This window comes from Marmota monax, unplaced genomic scaffold, assembly GCF_021218885.2.
Source record: "Marmota monax isolate L192 unplaced genomic scaffold, Marmota_monax_Labrador192_F-V1.1 WCK01_AAM20220418_F8-fsc00012, whole genome shotgun sequence".
Lineage (NCBI taxonomy): Eukaryota > Metazoa > Chordata > Mammalia > Rodentia > Sciuridae > Marmota > Marmota monax.
Genome location: NW_026695227.1, coordinates 6794171 through 6817261, shown reverse-complemented (window position 1 = coordinate 6817261; position 23091 = coordinate 6794171). Strand labels below are relative to the sequence as shown.

General features: G+C 33.6%; 1 protein-coding gene and 1 pseudogene across 3 annotated transcripts in view; both read right to left on the bottom strand.

Moving 5' to 3' along the window:
- Pik3c2g (phosphatidylinositol-4-phosphate 3-kinase catalytic subunit type 2 gamma) overlaps positions 1-23091 on the bottom strand; it is a 385322-nt gene that overhangs the window by 24142 nt on the left and 338089 nt on the right. For all 3 annotated transcript variants that reach the window (XM_058576231.1, XM_058576230.1, XM_058576232.1), the window contains one exon: positions 18394-18488. In XM_058576231.1, the coding sequence (XP_058432214.1) occupies positions 18394-18488 (95 nt within the window). The remainder of the gene's footprint in view (positions 1-18393; positions 18489-23091) is intronic.
- LOC124087102 (trafficking protein particle complex subunit 2-like) lies at positions 4016-4581 on the bottom strand (annotated as a pseudogene).

The window sequence follows — 23091 nt, the reverse complement described above, 5'->3', positions numbered from 1 at the left end:
CCACTTCTCTTCAACATAGTTCTCGAAACACTGGCCAGAGCAATTAGACAGATGAAAGAAATTAAAGGCATAAAAATAGGAAAAGAAGAACTTAAATTATCACTATTTGCAGATGATATGATTCTATACCTAGCAGACCCAAAAGGCTCTACAAAAAACTATTAGAGCTAATAAATGAATTCAGCAAAGTGGCAGGATATAAAATCAACACGCATAAATCAAAGGCATTCCTGTATATCAGCGACAAATCCTCTGAAATGGAAATGAGGACAACCACTCCATTCACAATATCTTCAAAAAAAATAAAATACTTGGGAATCAACCTAACAAAAGAGGTGAAAGACTTATACAATGAAAACTACAGAACCCTAAAGAGAGAAATAGAAGAAGATCTTAGAAGATGGAAAAATATACCCTGTTCATGGATAGGCAGAACTAACATCATCAAAATGGCGATATTACCAAAAGTTCTCTATAGGTTTAATGCAATGCCAATCAAAATCCCAACGGCATTTCTTGTAGAAATAGAGAAAGCAATCATGAAATTCATATGGAAAAATAAACGACCCAGAATAGCAAAAACAATGCTAAGCAGGAAGTGTGAATCAGGCGGTATAGCGATACCAGACTTCAAACTATACTACAGAGCAATAGTAACAAAAACAGCATGGTAGTGGTACCAAAACAGGCGGGTGGACCAATGGTACAGAATAGAGGACACAGAAACCAATCCACAAAACTACAGCTACCTTATATTTGATAAAGGGGCTAAAAGCATGCAATGGAGGAAGGATAGCATCTTCAACAAATGGTGCTGGGAAAACTGGAAATCCATATGCAACAAAATGAAACTGAATCCCTTTCTCTCGCCATGCACAAAAGTGAATTCAAAATGGATCAAGGAGCTTGATATCAAATCAGAGACACGCCGTCTGATAGAAGAAAAAGTTGGCTACAATCTACATACTGCGGGGTTGGGCTCCAAATTCCTCAATAGGACACCCATAGCACAAAAGTTAATAACTAGAATCAACAAATGGGACTTACTCAAACTAAAAAGTTTTTTCTCAGCTAAAGAAACAATAAGAGAGGTAAATAGAGAGCCTACATCCTGGGAACAAATCTTTACTCCTCACACTTCAGATAGAGCCCTAATATCCAGAGTATACAAAGAACTCCAAAAATTAGACAATAAGAGAACAAACAACCCAATCAACAAATGGGCCAAGGACCTGAACAGACACTTCTCAGAGGAGGACATACAATCAATCAACAAGTACATGAAAAAATGCTCACCATCTCTAGCAGTCAGAGAAATGCAAATCAAAACCACCCTAAGATACCATCTCACTCCAGTAAGATTGGCAGCCATTAGGAAGTCAAACAACAACAAGTGCTGGCGAGGATGTGGGGAAAAGGGTACACTTGTACATTGCTCGTGGGACTGCAAATTGGTGCAGCCAATTTGGAAAGCAGTATGGAGATTTCTTGGAAAGCTGGGAATGGAGCCACCATTTGACCCAGCTATTCCCCTTCTCGGTCTATTCCCTAAAGACCTAAAAAGAGCATGCTACAGGGACACTGCTACATTGATGTTCATAGCAGCACAATTCACAATAGCAAGACTGTGGAACCAACCTAGATGCCCTTCAATAGATGAATGGATAAAAAAAATGTGGCATTTATACACAATGGAGTATTACTCTGCATTAAAAAATGACAAAATCATAGAATTTACAGGGAAATGGATGGCATTAGAGCAGATTATGCTAAGTGAAGCTAGCCAATCCCTAAAAAACAAATGCCAAATGTCTTCTTTGATATAAGGAGAGTAACTAAGAACAGAGTAGGGTCGAAGAGCATGAGAAGAAGATTAACATTAAACAGGGATGAGAGGTGGGAGGGAAAGGGAGAGAGAAGGGAAATTGCATGGAAATGGAAGGAGACCCTCAGAGTTCTACAAAAGTACATACAAGAGGAAGTGAGGGGAAAGGGAAAAATAATACAAGGGGGACAAATGAATGTCAGTAGAGGGGGCAGAGAGAGAAGAGGCGAGGGGAGGGGAGGGGAGGGGGGATAGTAGAGGATAGGAAAGGCAGCAGAACACAACAGACACTAGTATGGCAATTTGTAAATCAATGGATGTGTAACTGATGTGATTCTGCAATCTGTATATGGGGTAAAAATGGGAGCTCATAACCCATGAATCAAAGTGTGAAATATGATATATCAAGAATTATGTAATGTTTTGAACAGCCAACAATAAAAAATTAAAAAAAGAATGTTGACCTCTAAATGGTATTGTTTTAGTTTTATGAATAATTAAATATACAAATATTCTGCCTTTCTTTCCCCAGATTGCATACAGCATTTCAAATGGCTTTCAATACTACTATTGTTGCTCTTATGGCTAAAAAATTAAAGTATATTGAAAATAAGGCTAATTTATCAAAACCAACAGAGAAAGGAAAGCAATAGCATGTTGCTACAAAAACAGAACAATTAAAGCTGTTTATAAAAATCATCTAACATTTAAGGTATGCCAGCTACCCTTCAGTATTTTCAAATGGGTATCTGAGGGAGATATTTACTTTCCATACATAGTAATAATAATAATAGATAACACATAATAAATACTAATTACACGAGAAGCACTGTCTTAAAATAATCCTCAAGTCAGTATTGTCATCTTTTTTCTATTGGAAGTTTTTCTATAAAACCTATGTGCTTAACCAATGCCCTATATTGACTTTCTACAAAGAAAGGCTAAGCATTTGGAACCCTTCTATATCAAGTTTTATTAGGAATGTGATGAAGATACAGTTGGTTTAAAAATATCAAGACACTTTGGAAACTTCTGTAGATTAATCCAAAGCTTAATTGTATTTAATAGGTTATTATCTTTTCAATGAATAATTTATGAGAATTTTCTTTTTTTTAAAGTTAAATGTTTCCAATCACAGGATAATATAAGCTTCAGTAGAAATGAACTGACGATGATTAAAATATGATAGGACTATCAAAACCTGAGGTCTATGCCAGAAACAAAACAACATAATAAAAAGGCATTTTCTCATTTCTGTGCCTGCCAAACTACAATTTTTAAACTCAGGGTAGCCATCATGAAAAGTTTTTTTTTTTTTTTTTTTTTTTAATAAAGTGATAGTGTTTGGCAAAAGTATAGAAGCACAATTAAAGTGTTTGTGATTCAGTTTTTTTTTTTTTTTTTTTTTTTGCTTTACTTAAAAGATGAAATGGTCTTTCTAAACTGTATGTGTTGGTTAATGTGAGAAGAATGATTTTAGGTTTTCATGAATTAAATTAAGATGGTCTTCTGCCTAATATAAAAATTTAAGCCTTTAACAGGACTCTTATCAATAGGTAATTTCCAATATTTTTTTTTAAATCACATTTAAAATCTAACTACTATGTGTCTAACATTTTGGTGTTTGAGAGGATAGAGAAAAGGGATCAACATAATTTCAAAGAAATAAACTCACTGGTAAAATCATCTCATGATATTTAATATATATAATTTTCAGTTAGCCCTCCTCATCTGCAGCTCCCACATCCACTGGTTTGGATTCAACAAACTAAGGATCAAAAATGCTTTCTTAAAAAATCGCATCTGTACTGAACATGTACAAACTTTTTAACTTGTAAAAATTACCTAAACAGCATAGTATACCAACTATTTACATAACATTTTTATTGAAGTAGATATTATAAATAACGTAGAGGTGATTTCAAACTTATATGCAAACACTATGCCGTTTTATATAAGGGACTTGGGCATCTGTAGGGAGGCCCTGTAAACTAGTTCCAGATGGATACTGAGGGACAACTATTTTTTTTTAACTTAATCTTCAACTTAATGTTGTTAACAACCTACAGAAGTCACAGTCTAACAGAATTCTTTTTCTGACTCAATATGTACAAATTAAATTGCTTCTCAAAATCTAGAATTTTAATTAGAGCTTCAGATTTTGTCACTGAAGTACCTTGTGAAGTTTGGCATGGTTTTCCACTTTTCAATCTTTACTTATTTTTTAAGTTTTCCAAATTATTTAATCCAGTTACTTACAATGTACACATTTAGAAGTATAGCCCATTGTGGTGACATTGTTTACTCTGCATTCAGCTTAAAAGGTGTTTCTTCCCAAAGGATTGAAATTTTTTGTCAAATGCCTTGACTGAACAGGACAATTGAGTTTATAAAATGGATTCATTGCAAATTTTGTATATAAATCATCAACATCAGTACGTAAGTTCCTGATTCCATCTTCTTGCCCTATATCATGAAGCATAATAAATCTCACATGCTCTACAGTGACAAATGCTGACACAAACCACTTATTGAATTTGTCCATAGTTTTCAAATACATGTTGTTCGAAAGCCACATGTTTTCACCCGCAAGGTCAAGAGCAGTGTGAACCATGAATTCGCTCAGACAAGGATGACCATCTTTGGATTCTGCTTTTCCCTGCTGGCAAAAATTTCATTTCCAAAACTGGATTATCATGGTGGCCAACAATGACAAAGTGGAAGCTTCCAGCCACTGTCTTCAATATATAGTTCATTTAAAAAATCTTGCTCACAGCACACAACGGCGGAAACTCTATGAAAGTTCGGTTCCATGGTACTCAAAACCCAGGGACTATTTTGCCTCCCAGAGGACATTTGGTAATGTCTGGAGACCTGGTTCTCATAGCTGTGCCCGCGAGGTAGGAGTGCCACTGGCTTTTAGTCGTTACAAACTAGGGATGCTGTGACCAATTTACAATGCACAGGACTGCCTCCTGCAACAAAGAATTTTCCAGCTCCACATGGCAATTATGCTGCGGTTAAGAAATGCTGGGTTAGCTGAATGATCTAGGGAAAACCGAGCCTCTGAGAAGGCGGGCATTTGCAGATCGTAAACCTACTTCTCCATCTTAATAACATGTAAGAAGGGTGGCTTCAAACCTCTTTATTTTATTTTATTATTTTTTTTTAGTATCTACTCAATAGCAAATGTTGATGAGCTGCTTATGAATTAACTGGTAATTAAACTCTTAAAAAAATTGCTGACATTCTCTAAATGATTCGAAATCTCCTGACCATCAGCCTCTATCCCTAAGGGCTAAGCAAATTGTATAAAGAAAGGAGATGGACTCTGTTTCATTAGGGGTTGTTGAAGAATTATTCAGAACAGATGAAATATTGGAAGATTAGATGTATGATGCTGATATATTTGCTAGTATAGGAGGAAGATTGGATGGCAAAGGTCAGAAACTAGTAATTTAGAGATTAAAAAAGTTGTTTGCCTATGTACTTCAGATACTTACTTATATCTTGTCTTAAAAACGGTTTTATTATGATTTAAATAAATATATAGGTATATAATGCATAGATATCAATCATCTGAGTGGTAGCAGATATGCAAGATTAGATGATCAGGGCAAGATATGAAAGGATAGAATAATGAACTGTATCTAAGAAGGTTAAAAATAGCAGATTGAATGCCATGTTCTTCTTTTGGGTTTAGAAGACTCATTCTGTAAATCCAGGATGTGAAAAAATTGGCTTAACAATATACTTGGGAAAACACATAAATAATTACAGATTCAACACATTTATGTGCTAGAGATTGTACTATATTGCTCTACAGCATGCATATCTTTCTGTCATCTAATATCTATGATATCTGTAGTTAATGTGAAGCTGACTTCAAATGGGAAGATAAAAATAGGTTAAATGGATGAAGAAGACATACCATGCTAATATTAATCAAAAGAAAGCTGGATTAACATATAAATATCTGAAAAGTATCTTGAGAGCAAAATGTATTGCCAGGACTAAAAAATTAATTTCCTAATGATAGAGGATTTAATACTCAAGAAGACATAGTAATTTAAATGTTCATGCAACAGTGTGCACAGTAACAATTATAGTTGGGAATTTTAATATCTTTCTTTTAATAGTTCATCAGAACTAGTATACAGAAAATCACTAAGGTTATAAAAGACTTGAATAACATAATTAACCAACATAACCTAATTTTTATTTGTAGCATACTCTACTCATCAATAGTAGAACTCATATTCTTTTCAAACATACATGAAACATTTACCAAGATGTATCATGTTCTAGGCAATATAACAAGCCTCAACACATTTAAAAGGATTCCTATCAAACGAGAATGTCCTCTAACCTCAGTGGAATTGAACCAGACATTAGTAATGGATAACATCCCTGAAATTTTTCCAAACAATAGGAAATGAAACAGAATATTTCTAAATAATCTGTGGACAAAAAAGAAATCAGAAGAGAACTATAAGAAGTATAAACTGTAGGAAAATGAACATACCAAAATTTGAGGGATACAGCTGGAGCAATACTAAGAGGAAAAATTACTAATTCCCTATATTTGAACAAATGAAACATCCCAAATCATTGGCCTTAGCTTTCATAGAAAAGATAAAAATAGTATATAGCTTTTTGTTTTGTTTTGTGGAGTTTGTCTGCTTGGGTCATATTCTTTTTGTTTTCCTTCATCAGAATATTTTTGTGCTGCTCCTTTGTGATGAGGTTATTTTCTCTAGCCATAGAATTCTAAATTGTCTTCTTTTCTTTCAACACTTTCCTGTGGTTTCTTGCCTACAGTGTTTTTTTTTTTTTCTTCCCCAGTATGTGTTGTTTGTCTCTAGAAATTTCAAAAAACTTTTTTTTTCATTGTTATTTGTTTTGAGCAGTTTGATTACAGTGTATAAAGATATGATTTTCTTTGATTTTTTTCTTTCTGTTACTCCCTGAGCTTATTAAATTTATAAATTCATGTCTTTCACTAAAATTTGGATGTTTGGGGCCAATATTTTTCTCCCCCTTTCCTTTGTCCTTGTGGGAGTCCAAAGATACAAATGTTAGATGTTCTGATTTTTTTCCCACAGGTCTGTGAAATTCTGTTCTTCTTATTTAAATCTTGTTTTCCCCTTCTGTGTTCTTTAGATAATTTTTGCTGAGTTTCCTTCAAGTTTATTGAAGAATCACCTCCATTCTTCTATTAAGTTAATTCATCATAATTTTTTTTCATTTTTGATATTTTCTTTTTCTTAATTCTTAAATTTATATGTTCTTATAGTCTTTAATTCCTGCTGATAATGCCTAATGCTTTGTTAATTTCAAGTAGGACTTTCTTAATTCTTAGAGAAGAATTATTATTGCTACTTCAAAGTTTTGTCTGATAGTTCCAAAAATATGATCATCACAGCTTGGTGTCTATCGATAACTTTTTTTCAGTTGAAGTTTGTCAATTGCCTGGTCATTGTATGAGTAATTCTGGGTAATATCATATCCTGGTTATTATTAACATTATGTTGTATAGACTCTGGCAATTTAATCTGCTGGATAAAATTGATATTTTTTGTTTTAAGTAAGCTGTCAACCCAATTAGGACTGTAAATTCTGTCAAGTGTTGTTTGAAAGTGTTCAAATCTCAATTCAATTCTCAAAGCCTTTGTTATTCTGATTTGAGTCTGTTCTGCTGAAGAGTAGCTCAGAAATTAGCCTGAGAATTATTTGTTTATACATAAGAGGGGTACATATATACCTTTTTCTGTTTCTTTCCTATCAGGGATTTTCCTTACACTGTCTGGCAAGCATAGGCCACTTTTCTGCATTTCTTTAATCAAAAATACAGAATTACTATTGGAGTTTTTGCTGCCAAAGCTGCCAATACCACAATACCACCTGGACTCTTTGTAACTACCACTCCCGTATTAAGGGCACAGTGACAATCACATGGGGGGGGGGGGAGAGAGAGAGAGAGAGAGAGAGAGAGAGAGAGAGAGAGAGAATATGAATATATCCACATGTGAGTAACCTCTCCAAATTTTGATCCCCTTCCATACTTTTCTTGTTTTTGTTTACCTTTAAGATTTGTTCTATCTATCTATCAATCATCTATCTGTTATAATCAGTAAGTGGGAAGATCTCTTGTAGTCTTATCTTACTGCACTGCAACCAGAAGTTCTAAGCGCTGTTTTTAATTCTCAAGATATACATAAGGACTTATAACCATAAAGTCAAGGTTTTGCATGACATCTATTATCTGCCCCTCTTTGTTCTCTTCACTTAGTTATGTGATGATTAGGTTTGAGAGGTGTGCCCAATATAACGTGGCTAAAAGACAGGGATATTTCATGGGTACACAAGAAGATGACCAGGTCTCTTTTGGAAATTGTTTTTAATGGGCCAGGCACACATTTGAAGAGTCTTTCTGGGCAGTGTCTGTCAGGAACAGGTATAACTAAGGTTGCATTAGTAATATAAATGGATGTTAATAATAAAATCTAGATTAAGAAATAAAAGCCCATAATTTTGAAGGCTTTGTATCTCATTCCTTGGTTGTGGGAGCTTAGAAAAAGATTTAAATTTGCTAAAATTCAGCTTACTACTCTGTGAATATGGGTACAAAATTTTTTAGTTTTCTTTTGGTGAAATATATCTTAAAAGTACATGTGGGTTCTTGGGACAGATTGGATAGGCAAAACATCTTTTCATGATATTCATAGAAAGTAAGTCTAAAGAAAAGACACCTAGAAAAGTCATTCTAATAGTTGACGGGATTGACAGCAGAAGGAAGGGAGGTACCACTTGTTCACTTGCAGGGTTCCATCCAGTTGAATGGCAACTGACATATTTTTCTAGGAAGCTAGTATTTCTGTGTGTAAACTTAATTAAATCTTTTTTAAAATTAAATTTAAAAAAAATTTTTTGTAGTTGTAGATGGACAGTATGACTTTATTTTATGTGTTTATTTTTATGTGGTGCTGAGGATTGAATCCAGTGCCTCATACATTTGAGGCAAGTACTCTGCCACTGAGCTCTAGCCCCAGCCTTAAACTTAATCAATTCTTATAAGGACAAACAACTGAGATAGACAGCTTCCTCAGCAGGCATAAGCCTCTCCTGAAACAAAGCAGAATGCAAAATGAATGAGAAAGAAGATTCTGACACTTTGTAGGCAGAGGAGGTGGGATGAGAGGAATTGAATTTTTGTGTTAAAAATGAAGACCTACCTATGTCAGATTGGAGTTTTAACTCAGAGAGTGCATGATTTCCAGTATTTGCATTTTAATGCTTGTTTCTATGAAGAGTACTTTGACATATGGAATTTTTTAAAATTTGAATTTCCTGGAACTTAATTATTTAATTGATTATTGTAATTTTTTTTGCAAATGCAAATACAGTCCTAAATGAAACGTCTTTTTAAAAATAATTTGACAAAATTTAAACTTTCAGCTTTTTGCTATCTTCTGTAAATCTTTACTTGTTTATCAATCTTGTGATTTTTCTATTGTTTCTTCTCTCTTAGCTTATATATTTTACATAAAAATGTAAAATTGAGGGGAATTTGGAGAAAGGACAGATTAGGGAACAAGACTGTCAGAAAACAAACAAGCAAACAAACAAACGGGGCAGTGATTATTGAATTCCAGTCGTGTGGATACATATGTATTGATGATTATGTAACACAGAGAGTGCCTAGAGCTTTTGAACATTTGAAAAAAATTACCCTCAATAAGAATTCACTTTCTTTTTAAGAGAGACAGATGTTAAGATGAAACATTGGGCACTTGAACATCCTGTTTATAATCAAGTATTGTAGACAGCTGAACTCAGAAAATCTATTCATTTGAAAATATAGCCGATAGTAAATTTGGTTTGGATTATATTTTTTATGGTGCTATACATTGAAGCCAATGTTTGCTTATTTAACAACTGTGTATTAAGAGTATTATGCTGTAAAACAAAACAAACAAACAAACAAAAAACAACAAAACAACCTTGGGAATTATCCTAATGAAGGATGTGAAGGATTTTTACAAAGAAAACTATAGAACCAGAAGAAAGAAATTTAAGAAGATCTTAGAAGATGGAAAGACCTCCCATGTTCTTAGAGAGGCAGAATTAATATTGGCCATACTACCAAAAGTCTTATACAGACTTTGTACAATTCTCATTGAAGTATAAATGACATTCTTCACAGAACTGGAAAAAACAGTACTAAAATTCTTTTGGAAAAACAGAGACCCAGAATAGCCAAAGCAATCTGAGCAAAAAAAGCAATGTTGGGTGCATCACAATATCAGACCAGAAATTATACTACAGAGCTATAGGAACAAAACAGCATGGTACTTGCACCAAAACATATATGAAGACCAATGGAACAGAATGGAAGACACAGAGACAAATCCACATAAATACAGTCATCTGTATTCACAAAGGTGAAAGAGTCTTTTTAACAAATGATGCTTAAAAAATGGATATCTGTTTTAGTCAGCTTTTTGGCTGCTGTGACTAGAAGGACCAAACCAGAACAATTGTAGAGAAGGAAAAGTTTATTAGAGTTCACAGTTTCAGAGCTCTTAGTTCACTGAGCTCTGAATGGCTGGCTCCATTTTTTGGGATTCGAGGTGAGGAGGAATTATCATGGCAAGAGTATGGCAGAGGGAAGCAGCTCACATGATGATCAGAAGCAGAGGAGAGACTCCACATGTCAGATACAAATATATATCTTAAAGCCACGCCTCCATTTTCTACCTCCTTCAGCCACACCCTGTCACTTCAGTTAGCATTCAGTTAATCCCTATCAGGGGATTGATTCACTGATTGGGTTAAGACTCTCAAAACCCAATCATTTCTCCTCCGAACCTTCTTACATTGTCTCACACGTGAGCTTTTGGAGGATATACCTCACATCCAAACCATAACAATATATATAGGTAGAAGAATGAAGCTGGACCCTTATCTCTTACCCTGCACAAATGTCAACTCAAAGTGTATTAAAGACCTAGGAATTTAGAACTCTGCAACTGCTAGAAGAAAATGTAGGCCCCAAACTATAGCATATTGGCATAAGAACCAACTTCCTTAACAAGACCCTTCAAGCACAAGAAACAAAAGTAAAAATCAATAATGGAATATCTTCAAACTAAAAACTTCTCCACAACAAAAGAAACAAGAGTGTGAAGACAGAGCCTACAGAATGAAGATCTTTTGACATCTATTTCTCAGATAGGGCACTAATATTCAGAATATATAAAGAACTCAAAAAAACTCAATACCAAAAAAGCAAACAACTCAATTAATAAATGGGAAATTAACTGAACAGAAGAAATACGAGATGTCAACAAATAGATGAAAAAATGTTCCATACCTTGGCAATTAGTGAAGCGCAAATTCAAACTAAATTAAGATTTCATATAACTCCAGTAAGAATGGCAATTATCAAGAATACAAATAATAATAAATTGGCAAGAATGTAAGGAAAAAGGTACATTTATGCATTGTTGGTGGGACTGCTAACTAGAGCAACCACTCTGGAAAGCTGTATGGAGATTCCTCAAAATCTAGGACTGGAACCATAATGTGACATAGCTATTTCACTCCTCCATATATTTCCAAAGGATCTAAAATCAGCGTACTATAGTGATGCCATCAGTGTTTATAGCGGCACAAAATTCACAACAGCCAAACTATGGAATCAAATTAGGTGCCCTTCAACAAATGAATACATAAAGAAAATATGGTATATATACATAATAGATTATTACTCAGCCATAAAATAATTAAATTATGCCATTTGCTGGTAAATGGATAGAAGTGGAAACTATAATGCTAAGTGAAATAAGTCAGACCCAGAAAGTCAAAGATTGAATATTTTCTCTGGTATGAGGAAGTTGATCTAAAATAAGGAGGAAAAAGAGAGAAAAAAGAAACAGGGTGGGGGTGGGAATTTCATCAAAATAAAAGAAAGATCAGGGATGAAGAGATGTGGGAAGAGGGAGGAGAAACAGGATATAAATCTGAACTAACTTTCCAATATACATATATGACTATATTACAGTGAATCTCCTCATTATGTCTATCCACAAGAAACTAATTAAAAATGTAAATAAGTAGAAAAAAACAGTAGAGTAGAAGAAAGAGAATAGGGGGAGGGAGAAGAGGAAGGTGAAAGGTAGGTACTGGGAGCTGAATTGGAACAAATTATATTACTCACATTTATAATTGCATCAAAATGAATCCTACTATTATATATAACTACTATGAACCAATAAAGGATTAATGTACAAAAATAAATAAGTAAAAAGAAAGGTGGTTCTGCTTGCATTCTGCTCCTTGAAGGCAGGAGCTTAGATGCAGGTGAGGAGAAATAGGTGTTCCCCTCAGACAAAGATTAATATATTGGAGAAAAAAAAGAGTATTGTAGTAACACTTTAGTATACACAAAATATATTTCACCATTTTTTATTTTCAGGAAATTATCAATGCAATTGAAACTACTATATAAAATAAGATGATCAAAATTTCAAGAGCTGATATAGGCTATTAATGTCACATGAATGTTATGTGTATTATGTGTAAGAAGTTCCAAAGGTGGAAAGTTCACCAGGAGCAAGTGTGGCCCTGGAGCTTCAGAGAAGATGAGTGGTTTCAGTTGAACCTGGAAGGTTGCACTGGGTGTAGAAGGTAAATAGAAATAAGTCATGGCTAGACAGAATGATGCTGTTTGGTCAAGATGAATGAAACATCTAGATATAATACAAGTTTTGTATTGGGGCAATATAAAAGGTGTTTTGTAGCTAGATTGTTTAGTACCTATGTAGTAAGCTAAAGAAGTTGAACTTTACGGAGACTATTAAAGTTGTTTATTGATATGACAAAAATACAGTTTTGTGCAGGAGGAATTAGAAGAAGAAGAAAACAGACATGATATCACATCAATCAATCAAATAAATTCATAGATGAAATGATAGAGAATATTGAATAGGATTTTGAGAATAATAGAGGCAAAAAGAAATTAAAAGGATTTGTCAACGATTATATATTTGTTAAAATGAGTTGAAATACAGAAAACAGAGAAGTTTTGACTAGGGGTTACTTGAGGATGGGGCAAAAGCTTATAGAAATAAGTAATTCACAATGAAACCTGGTTTTAGTGGAAAGTAGAGGACTGAATTTCAGAATTTTTGAGTTTAAATAGATGCAAGATACCACAGTGTTAATGCCCATCAACAGTTGGAAATATGTAAATGAAATTCAGAGAAAGATTAAAAATACACCTATAAACTTAGGAGTAATTCATATTATCTTCAAAGTCTCCAGATTGGATGATTTTTTTTTTTTTGAAAATTAGTTTCAGCAGTTCAAGCTCTGCATATTGGAAAATCTCCACATTTAAGGGTTAAGGGTGAAGCCACCCTTTATTAAGTAACCATGTATACCACCTATTTTAAACTTATCAGAGGTAAGGAAACCTCAGAGAGAATGTTGTCAGAGAGGTTGGAGAATGTGGAGACAGTCCAATTTCATGGAGATCTTTGAAAACAGTTCCAGAAGAAAGGAGGCATTAAAGATGTTGACTGTTCCAAAGAGATCAATGATATCAGGTGTACAGAAGAGTTTAGGGTCCACCTCATTAAGAAATAATTGGCAACCTTGAAGGGTCATTGTTTCCTTGGCTTAAAGTATCATGAAACACATTAGAATATATGCAGCAGTGCTGGGTCCTCTTCACTATCCTTTTTTTTTTTTTTTTTTTTTTTTGTATCTCATTCTTTGAAATGGGAGATCAATGTCATAATGAGCCAACTCCAGGAGAACATTTTTTTAAATTTATGGAATATGTGCCAAATAAAATTGATGGAATGATTGCTATAAAGAAATCATTCTTCATTAAGGAGTTGTCATTAATTTTGATTTAAATACATCTAGGATGGAACAGTTTTTAGAGTTTTCTTTAAGAATCTAGATATTAAACAATTAGAGTTGGGATATTCAGTAGACTTAGCCAGATCAGTTTGGAGAGGATACCCAGAATCTTGTTTCTTATGTGTGCCCAGTGTTGCCATTATCTGCACTCCACTTCCACAGCTCTGCTTAGTTAACCTCAAGTTTTAAATTTTCTCTTTTCCACTCCAACAGGCATTACAATTCACTTGATGCTAAGTCCAGAATTCACACGTAATTCAGAGTGCAATGTATGTGGTAGCTAGCAACTCTAGAAATGTTTCTGAAAGTGTGGTCCCTGTCCATTTGCTTGTGAGCCTCATACAATGCTCATGTTTTGCAGCAAGAGAAAAACTGGTATAGAAAATGAGTAGAGACCAGGAGGTATTGGTACAACACAGATGTAGCATCTCATCTTAAACTTATAGAATCAAAATCACTGGAGGTTATACCCAGGAGCCTTATTTTTTTAAAGCCAGGCTATGCTAATATACATTAAAATTATAAGATAAATTTAAAATAAAAAAATACAATGTAATAAAACATTTTGTGTGTGTCTCTGTGTACATGCCTGTGTGTATGTGTTTCTGTGTGTGTACCTTAAGATTCTTATATTTGACTCCACTTGTCTCTCTTCTAATTTTCATATATATCAGCTATTTTCCTTATATCTTATAAAAGAATCAAATAAGACTATATTTAAGGTGTTTGCAGTTTTTGTGACATTACTTGTTCCTAGTTTTAAATTACTTGTTACAGTATAAAAGATGGTAGTGTGGGTAGATTCAATATCAGAAGAGGGTTTCATCCTACTGATTACTTTTAGAGCCTTTGGCATGTTCTACCCTGGTGCAGAGAGAAGAAAATAGCCCCCAAATGACACACAGACTAGGGTCATCCATGAGGGCAGGACAGATGCTGCAGAAGCCAATGGAAGAGAGCATCTTAAAGTGGGATTTGTGGGAAAGGGGACAGAGATTTTTTTTAAAAATATTTCAAATCTAAATGATTTTATATGTGTCTTTGTCATATAAACTGCAATATATATATATATATATTATATATATATATATTTAAAAACTATATATATATATATATATTTAAAAACTCTTGGCCAAGCTTGTAAATAATTGCAGTGTTTTGTCAGTCTCTGTTCAGTAGAGTAAATCATATTGGGCTGTTTTGAAGGGGAAAGAATTTTAGCAATTTTGTTTTAGCTTGTGATCTCACAGGAGGGAAGTAATTCTTAGAGCAAAGCTTCAAAGATTTAATATAAGATAAACAATTCCTTTCATCAAACTTAATATTAAATATAACAGAACCGCAGGCATAATAATTCATTTTAATATTAATATAAAATCAAGCACAACTTCTTTAGTCTGATTACTTTGGCATGTGAACATATTAAAGGCTCAAAAAATAAATAAAAATTAGCTAAAACTTGAAATGAGAAAAGAAAATATGTTAAGAATTTATAGATAGATCTCAATGTCATTTATATTAAAATGCTCTCTCTGTTTTCAAATAAACAGAAGAAATAAAATGGTCATTTGAAAGAAGCTGCAAAAAATGCAATTTGGGAAAACTTTGTTGTGATGATTTTTAGGTGAGAAAAATCCCCGACCTTAGTTGTTCACATGAGAAGGCACCTGGCATTCTTGAATTAACAAAGTATTCATTGAGTACTACAATGTATTTAATTCAGAGAAGGTGAGAAAATTAAGTAAGAAAGAAAGATGTAAATGATCACAAAGAGGGATGGTGTTACAATTTTACACATAGGTGTCAGAGAAGAACCTGAAAAGATGACAAAAAATGTAGTCATTTGAGACATGTAAGACTGAACCATGGAGAATATTGATCCATAAGGCTAGAGAAGAGCATTCAAGATAGATAAAGTAGCAGGTATAATATTCCTGGGGCACCAACATACTTGCTCTATTCAAGGAACTGCAAGGAAGTCACTGAGGCTGGAATGGATGTGGTTGAGGGAGCCTGAGGTAGTTAATGGAGAGGTCAAGGGAACCAGATTAGTAGCACCTCATGAGCCATTAGTAATTATCTTGTCATTCATTGAAAGTGATATGAGACTCTTCCTCCAAAAGGACATAAAGAAAGTAATGATAGGCTCTGACTTTGTTCTCCAAGAATATTCTAGCGGCTAGGTTAGGAGGAGATTATGAAGAATTAAGGCAAAAGCAAGAACTGTTGAGAGACCACAGCAGTCATTTAGGTGAGGGATGATGGTGGCTTGAAGCAACCATGGTAGCAGTGAGGTGGAAAGTGGGTTGGGAATTTGGGTTTATTTCAAAAGCACACTGACAGAATTTGCTGATGAAATGGGTGTAGCTGTGGGAGAATGACATTAAGATCTTTAACCTTAGCAACCAAAAGGCCCAGTGTGATATTTACCAGATGAGAAGGTTGGAAAAAAAGCAAGTTTAGAGGGGGCCATCATTGGAAGTTTGATTAAGTCTGAGAAGCCTACTGAATTTCCACTGGCATCAAAGAGTAATTAGTTGTACATACCATGATGAATTTAGGGAAGCACTCTGAGCTGAAGTTGTCAATAGGGAAGAAAAGACATGAAAGGATATTTAAAGCCATGAAGAAGCTAGATGTAGAAAAAGAAAAGGGATCTAAAACTGAATTTCAGGGTACTGAAATCTCTCAGTGTTAAAGAGACTAGGAAGGAGCGGGAACCAGAAGGTAGACGGAATGAAGAAGTTTTACCTCCCTGATCACTTCAATTCTGAGGGCACTGGCAATAGTACAGCTCTCGTGGACATGTTCATTTTTGTTTGTTTTGTTTTCCTTTCTTTCTAGATTCACTTGGTCATTTGTCACTTTTCCTGTAACTTGATCTCCATCGTAAACTCTGGCTCTTTCTCCCTCCCTCTCACCCTTTATGCCTGCATCACATTCTCTTTGAATATCCTCATACCCTCATTGGTAGTGAAACTTCATCTGAGTGTAAAATTCATTTTTGAAGACTGTCAAAAGTAATTTGAGAATTCATCTGGTGAATGAAATGGGTGACCAAGTTATTTAATATTGCTTTTGATCAAATATATGGCATGACCATCGAATAGCATCACCAAGTTTCCTGTGTGGTTTATATGCCAGATCTAAAAGCAATTTCCATAGGCATTATCTAAAAGGTTTTGAAAAATGACAATGTCACTGAAACAAATATATAGTTTTCAAGAGGACTATTTTCAAGACAACAACCAAATATCATATATGTATGTGAATTCTTTTGACTTAACAATATTTCTTCATATATTGTTTTATCATATATTTATAATGGGCACTAAAGACCATGGACATGCTTTTAGCTATAAATAATTTCTGAAAAAAATCTCATTTCCCAATACAAGAGTTTCTTAAACACATGCTAGTCTCATTTAACAATATCTTATCAAAAGCAATGAAAGATCATTATGTCAATGAATAAAAGATCTACAAAAAATTTAAACGTATTTCCCCATTATTACAAATATTGTTGACTGTGAACACCACAGATTTACTAATAAGCATCCTTGGATGTCTGTTTAGAATACTTGTAACAAATGCTAATTATGGCATTTATTTGTTCATTGAACAAATATTTATTAAGTTTTGGTGTGTATCAAATGCATGTCATGGGGAGAAAGGTTTGCTCCTTCAGATCCTTCCAAATGCATCCTGAGAGATTTATATGCCTAAAGAGGAGAGCCAAAATTGTGTTATTGACTTTCTTATCCAGTACAGTCTTCTGGGGAGTTGTGCTGTGTGGAGTACCTATTTGGGCAAGAGTCCAGGAAGAATGTCAGGGCTGGTGAGGTTTAGTTACCCTTTCTGTTTACTACACCTAGATTGAGATCATCAGTCACTTAACTTGTGGTACAGAGACTCCCTCTCTTTCTTAATGATGAGGTCCAAGTACTATCCTAACCTGTGATTTGACCCATATTGAGGGGATTGTAGTAAGAGAGTGGAGCTTTTAGTTATCCTCAGAAGCTAACCAGATTTGCTTTCAGTTTTGAAGATGCAAAGATGGGGTTCCCATTCTCAAAACAACAACAACATAAAAAAAACATAAACAATAACAACAAAATTCCAAACACCAAAGATGGTAACTGGTAGCTAAATTGATTGTATAAACTCAGAATACAATTAGAATCTGTCAGGAAACCCTAGGAATGCTTAGCTTCACAAAGAAGCTACTGTCAAAGAGAGTCCATCTTTCACATCTTCCACAGGATAAGATAGAAATTCTTAGGACCCAACCTTGTTGTTGTTTTTAAGCCCTTAATCCCTAAGCTATTCCTGATTTCTCAGAGCCTATTCATTAGATTTTTCCTGACACTTGATTTTTGCATAAAATCCAATTTTCATCCTAGGACTTTCCCTGTGAAATATTTTGTAGTTTTAGCCTAAGGATTGCAATCACACTGAGATTAAAAAAAAAAAAAAAAAAAAAAAAAAAACCACTATAATTGGCTCATTGTTCCTTATTTAAACTTGGCTGCTAGACCCATTCCTCTTAGTAATGTTGACACTAATTGCCCGGAGGAGGCAAACGATTTTTGAAAGTAGGATTATATGTTTCTTCTTATGTATTATAAACTTACAATGTTTTTCATGTGTTTCACAAGTATGGTCAGCTTCATATCCTCATATGATATCACTAACTGTACCTTAGGATTCTTGTCTGGAAACTTCTCACCTGAGAAAACAACAGAATTTCAGTGAATTAAGTTGGAAGGAGCTCATGACAGAATAAATCAAACATTTAAAGTCTAAAATAGGACCAATAAATAATATGTTAAAGACACATTTTTTTTCAGATAATGTTGAAATCTTAATACTTGTCAGGAGGCAGGGTTGTTTAGTTAGAGGTGGGATTTGTGCCTAATCTTCCTGAATTAACTCTTTCTTCTAATGTTCCATGTTTTATTTTGATTGATAACCATTATTTTCACAATTACTTAAGCTTGAAACCTCGTTTTTGGCTCCAATTTTCTCCTTAATGCTCAGGATAATGAGCTTAAAGTATTAGAAATCATAGAGGTTAAAAATGTGGGCTTTTGAAGTCAGTGAAATTTAGGAGCAAGTCCCAGCACTAATTGTGACCACGTCACGACATTATGGCTAAGATGATCAACTTTCAGTGAAATGAAGATAAAAGTTACCTATTGCTGGATAATTCAGATGATTCTAAGTCGCTTACTAAGCACCCAACAGCTGTTTGCAATTACTGATCGCCTTTCTCTATATATCTGTGCTCCCTTCTTTCTTTCTTGTCCCCTAGACCCTAATTCAGACCCAGGTGTAAACTTCTTGCCTGAACTATTAGAACACTCTCTTACTGTCCCTCTAGAACCCCAATTCATTTATCCTCAGCTACAGGTAAAATTTCCTATAGGAACTTTTATAAAATGACTCTTTTGATCAAAGTGCTTTTCATAGATTTCCATTGCTTATGAAAAACGTCCAAATTTCTTAGCCTGGTATTGCTGCTTCTCATCTCTCTGTTTTATTTCCAACTATTCTTCTGTGCTGAAGTCCACATGTTTAATTTTGCAGACACTCTCCATCATTTCTTTTTTCTCATTCCCTTCCTTTGCAATGATCTTGTCCATCTTTGTTGGCTATTGAACTACTATCTTTCTTTAAGGCCTAATTAAAATGCAGAATAGTTTCTGTTGTCACTTTTCCTTGAACACCTCCAGCACTGCTCTCATCATTTAATGTTTATATAGCTCAATTTATTTAGCGGATTGCAATCTATCTCATGTTTTTCTTCTTTTCCTATTTCTCCAAGGGACATAAGCCGATGTTTGGTTTATAATCTATACATTGAACATTTATTTAATAACAAAAGTAACGTCAAGTTTTCTTTGCATTACATGATTAAAATGAATGTTAGTATTTTTTTCATTAAAAATTTCTGATTCATAGACCAATAGGCATAATTTCCAATTTTTTAAAACTTCCTTTGATAGTCTCTGATTGTCTTTTTTTCTAAGGGAATTTAGTGAGAAGAAACTTGTCAGTGTTCACCTGTGAACTCACTATGGTTCATGTTCTTTTCTGATAATCAATCCTAATTCTCTAATCTTTTCTAATATTTGGAAATAACATCAGAGCAGTATCTTTCCTTCCCAAAATCCCATTATCAGTTTTTCCAGTAGTTTACTTATCATATATAGGTAATAAAATCAACTAATTTTACTGATAATAATGTGGATTATAGACAATGAAAAGAGTATTTCTTACAAGTGAAATGTTTATTATATTAATATAATAAAACATCACTTAAAATATCTTTATCACAATGACTAAGAGACACTGTAAGTTAATTCTGAGTGTAGTTCTTAGGAAAATTACTTTTCATAAAAATGTTGAATTTTTGGTGTGAAGGTGCTAAAAGTGCAGATGACATTTTAGTGCACAATGAATACTGTATTTTAATTAAATTGTGAAAGAATTATTAAGTAAATACTCAATATAATTAGTCAGAGGAGTTTTAATTCAAAGGTAGGGAATATACCTAAATTTATGGCTGAGGCCCTAAATAGTAAAGATACAATTGCTACTTGAGCACATTGAAGATAATATTCTACTCTAGACCACTCAGCAAATTAGTAACCCAAGTTTCCATGAAAACATGCCTGAGTTTAGAACCCAGTGAAAACTGGGCCAGCAGGAAGTCTTAAAAGTCAATGTCCTAGTAGCAGAGGGAATTCTTTTTTCTCTAGCTTTTACTGTGTGCTAGGGTAAGAGCTTTAAGTATGTCACTCACCAAGTCCTCATAGCAAATCTACAGTTTGTCTTATCCCCATCTTACACATAGGAAACAAAGGAACTTGGTTCAAGATCATGCAGACAATAAATGGTTCAGGATTAAATGATATCCAAAGGCAGTATTTGATAAAAATTGTGTTGCAAAGGGGCAAAAAGAGGACCACAGCATAAGTGAACTAGTTTAAATTAAGAGCCTAAGAAGGAAAATTTGAGAACAGCTTGATGTGGACATGAAGCTGCTAGAGTATTTTGATCCTTCTGCTTCAAGTTAGTCTGGGGGATTTTTACCATGCTTTATTTAATCCTCGATAATAACCTCAAGAACTGTTAAAATATTATTAATCATAAGCATAATTGTGTTGTGATGCTTATGTGCATAGAACCACTACAACTAATGCATTTCTGCATAATGTATTATGCATAGTGTATCCACTAGCATTAAATATAACATTTCAAAATTTAATTTATTAAGATGATAACATATACATGTGATTAAAAAATTAAAAATATTTTAAATGTACATAGTAAGAAGTCCTCCTCCCATTCCTAACAGTTATCCATCCAAATCCCTCACTTCCCCATATATTTTTCCACAGAAGAACACATATTCTGTTAAGAGTTGTTCCATGTAAGCATCTGCGAATAAATAATTGTTTTCCTGCTTTTCCATAAAAGGCACAGTACATTTATTACTCTGCACAGAGATCTTGGAGATATTTTCCTATCAATAATACAGGTTTTTAAAAATGTATAGTTTCAATTATGTGGAAGTGCCATAATATATTTAATCAGTTCCCCATTGAGTTTTGTAGCTATTGCAATTACACCGCAACGTATCCTCTTGTACGTGTCATGTTGTACCTGTACACAAATATCGTAGAATAAAATTTTAGCAGCAGACTTGCTGGTCAAAGAGTATTAGCATTTGTACTTCTGTTAAATGTTGCCAAATTGCCTTCCAAGGGGCTTGTACCAATTTGCATTTCCACCAGGCGGCCTGCTGATTTATCACCAAGTCCGTTAATTAAATTTTTGGGATTTTGCCAATCTGATGAGAAAAAGTGGTATCATTATAATTTAATTTGCATTTCTTTTATGAGTGAGGTTGAGTATCTTTTCATTTTGTTAACAGCCACTTATATTTCTTTGTGTGTGGATTATCTTTCCATGTTCTTTATTCAATATTCTACTTGGTTGTTGGTCTCTTCCTTACCATTTTGTAAGAGACGGTTATGTGTTAGATAATCCTGGACTTTGTGAATTGAAAATATTTTTAACAATTTTGTCATTTATCTTAGCTTTTTTTTTCTTTGTAATCTGTTTGATGCCAGGCAAAATGGTCTACTTCTGGATTTGCAGTCATAGCTATCCATTTAAGATGATGATGGATTTTTCTGTTTTCCTTATCACATATATTATTTACATTTAAAATTTCATTGCTTATTATTTACATTTAAAATCTTTCCTCTATTAGCTACTTATTCTGGCATATAGTGTGAAGTATATTATCCTAATATTACTGAATTTTGCCTTAGTGTTTTGATCACATGCTAAATTCTCTATGTATTTGCCTCTATCTATGAGCATTCTAATATGCTTCACCTATTCATTAATTTATTTATGTGCCAGGACCACAATGTTTAAACTACAGTAGTATTATGTTTTTATATCTGGTAGGGCTTGTCTTCCCCAAATGCTCTGCTCTTATTAAGTTTTCCTCATTTTTCTTTGTTTTGTTTATGAACTGTAGAATTAGGTTATCTAGTTAAAACTTTTTTTTAAAAGAATTACATTATATTTCAAAATTAATTGGAAATATCTGACATCTAAGTTATTGAATCTTTTTACTCAACAGCATGATGTGTCTTCCCATTTGTTCACAATGTCTTTCAAATGCCTCAATTGTGTTAAAATGCTTTATTTATCAGAGCTTACACATTTCCTCTTAAATTATTCCTAGGCCTTTTTTTCCTGTTATCATTGTAGATAAGATCTTTTATTCTTTTAAATAGTCTAACCAGTTACACAACACACATACACACACACACACAAACACATACATACATGTTTCAACAGATGTTGATACATCAATTTTGGATCTGACTCTTTCACTGAATTCTATTATTTGTGATAGATTTTTAGTTGAATCTTACTTTCCTAAGTATGTTATCACATTACATGCAAATAATGTTGGTTTTGTCCTCTTGCCAAAGTTTATGTTTCTAAATTCTTTTTCTATTTTATTTGCCATCTTACAAATATTTATTGACCTATTAAGAACAAGTCAACTGTTCTATGCCTTTGGTTACTATTAAGAACAAGTCAACTGTTCTATGCCTTTGGAACCAAATTTTTATTTTATTTAACGTTTTATCAAGAAAGTCATCAAATTTTCTCAAGTTTATTTTTAGGGTTCATAGAGGTGACTATATGATTTTTCTACTTAGGTCTCCTTATATATAATACTAATATTGAACTGTTCTTGCATTTCTGGTCATGATGAATTATATTTCTTTAGTATG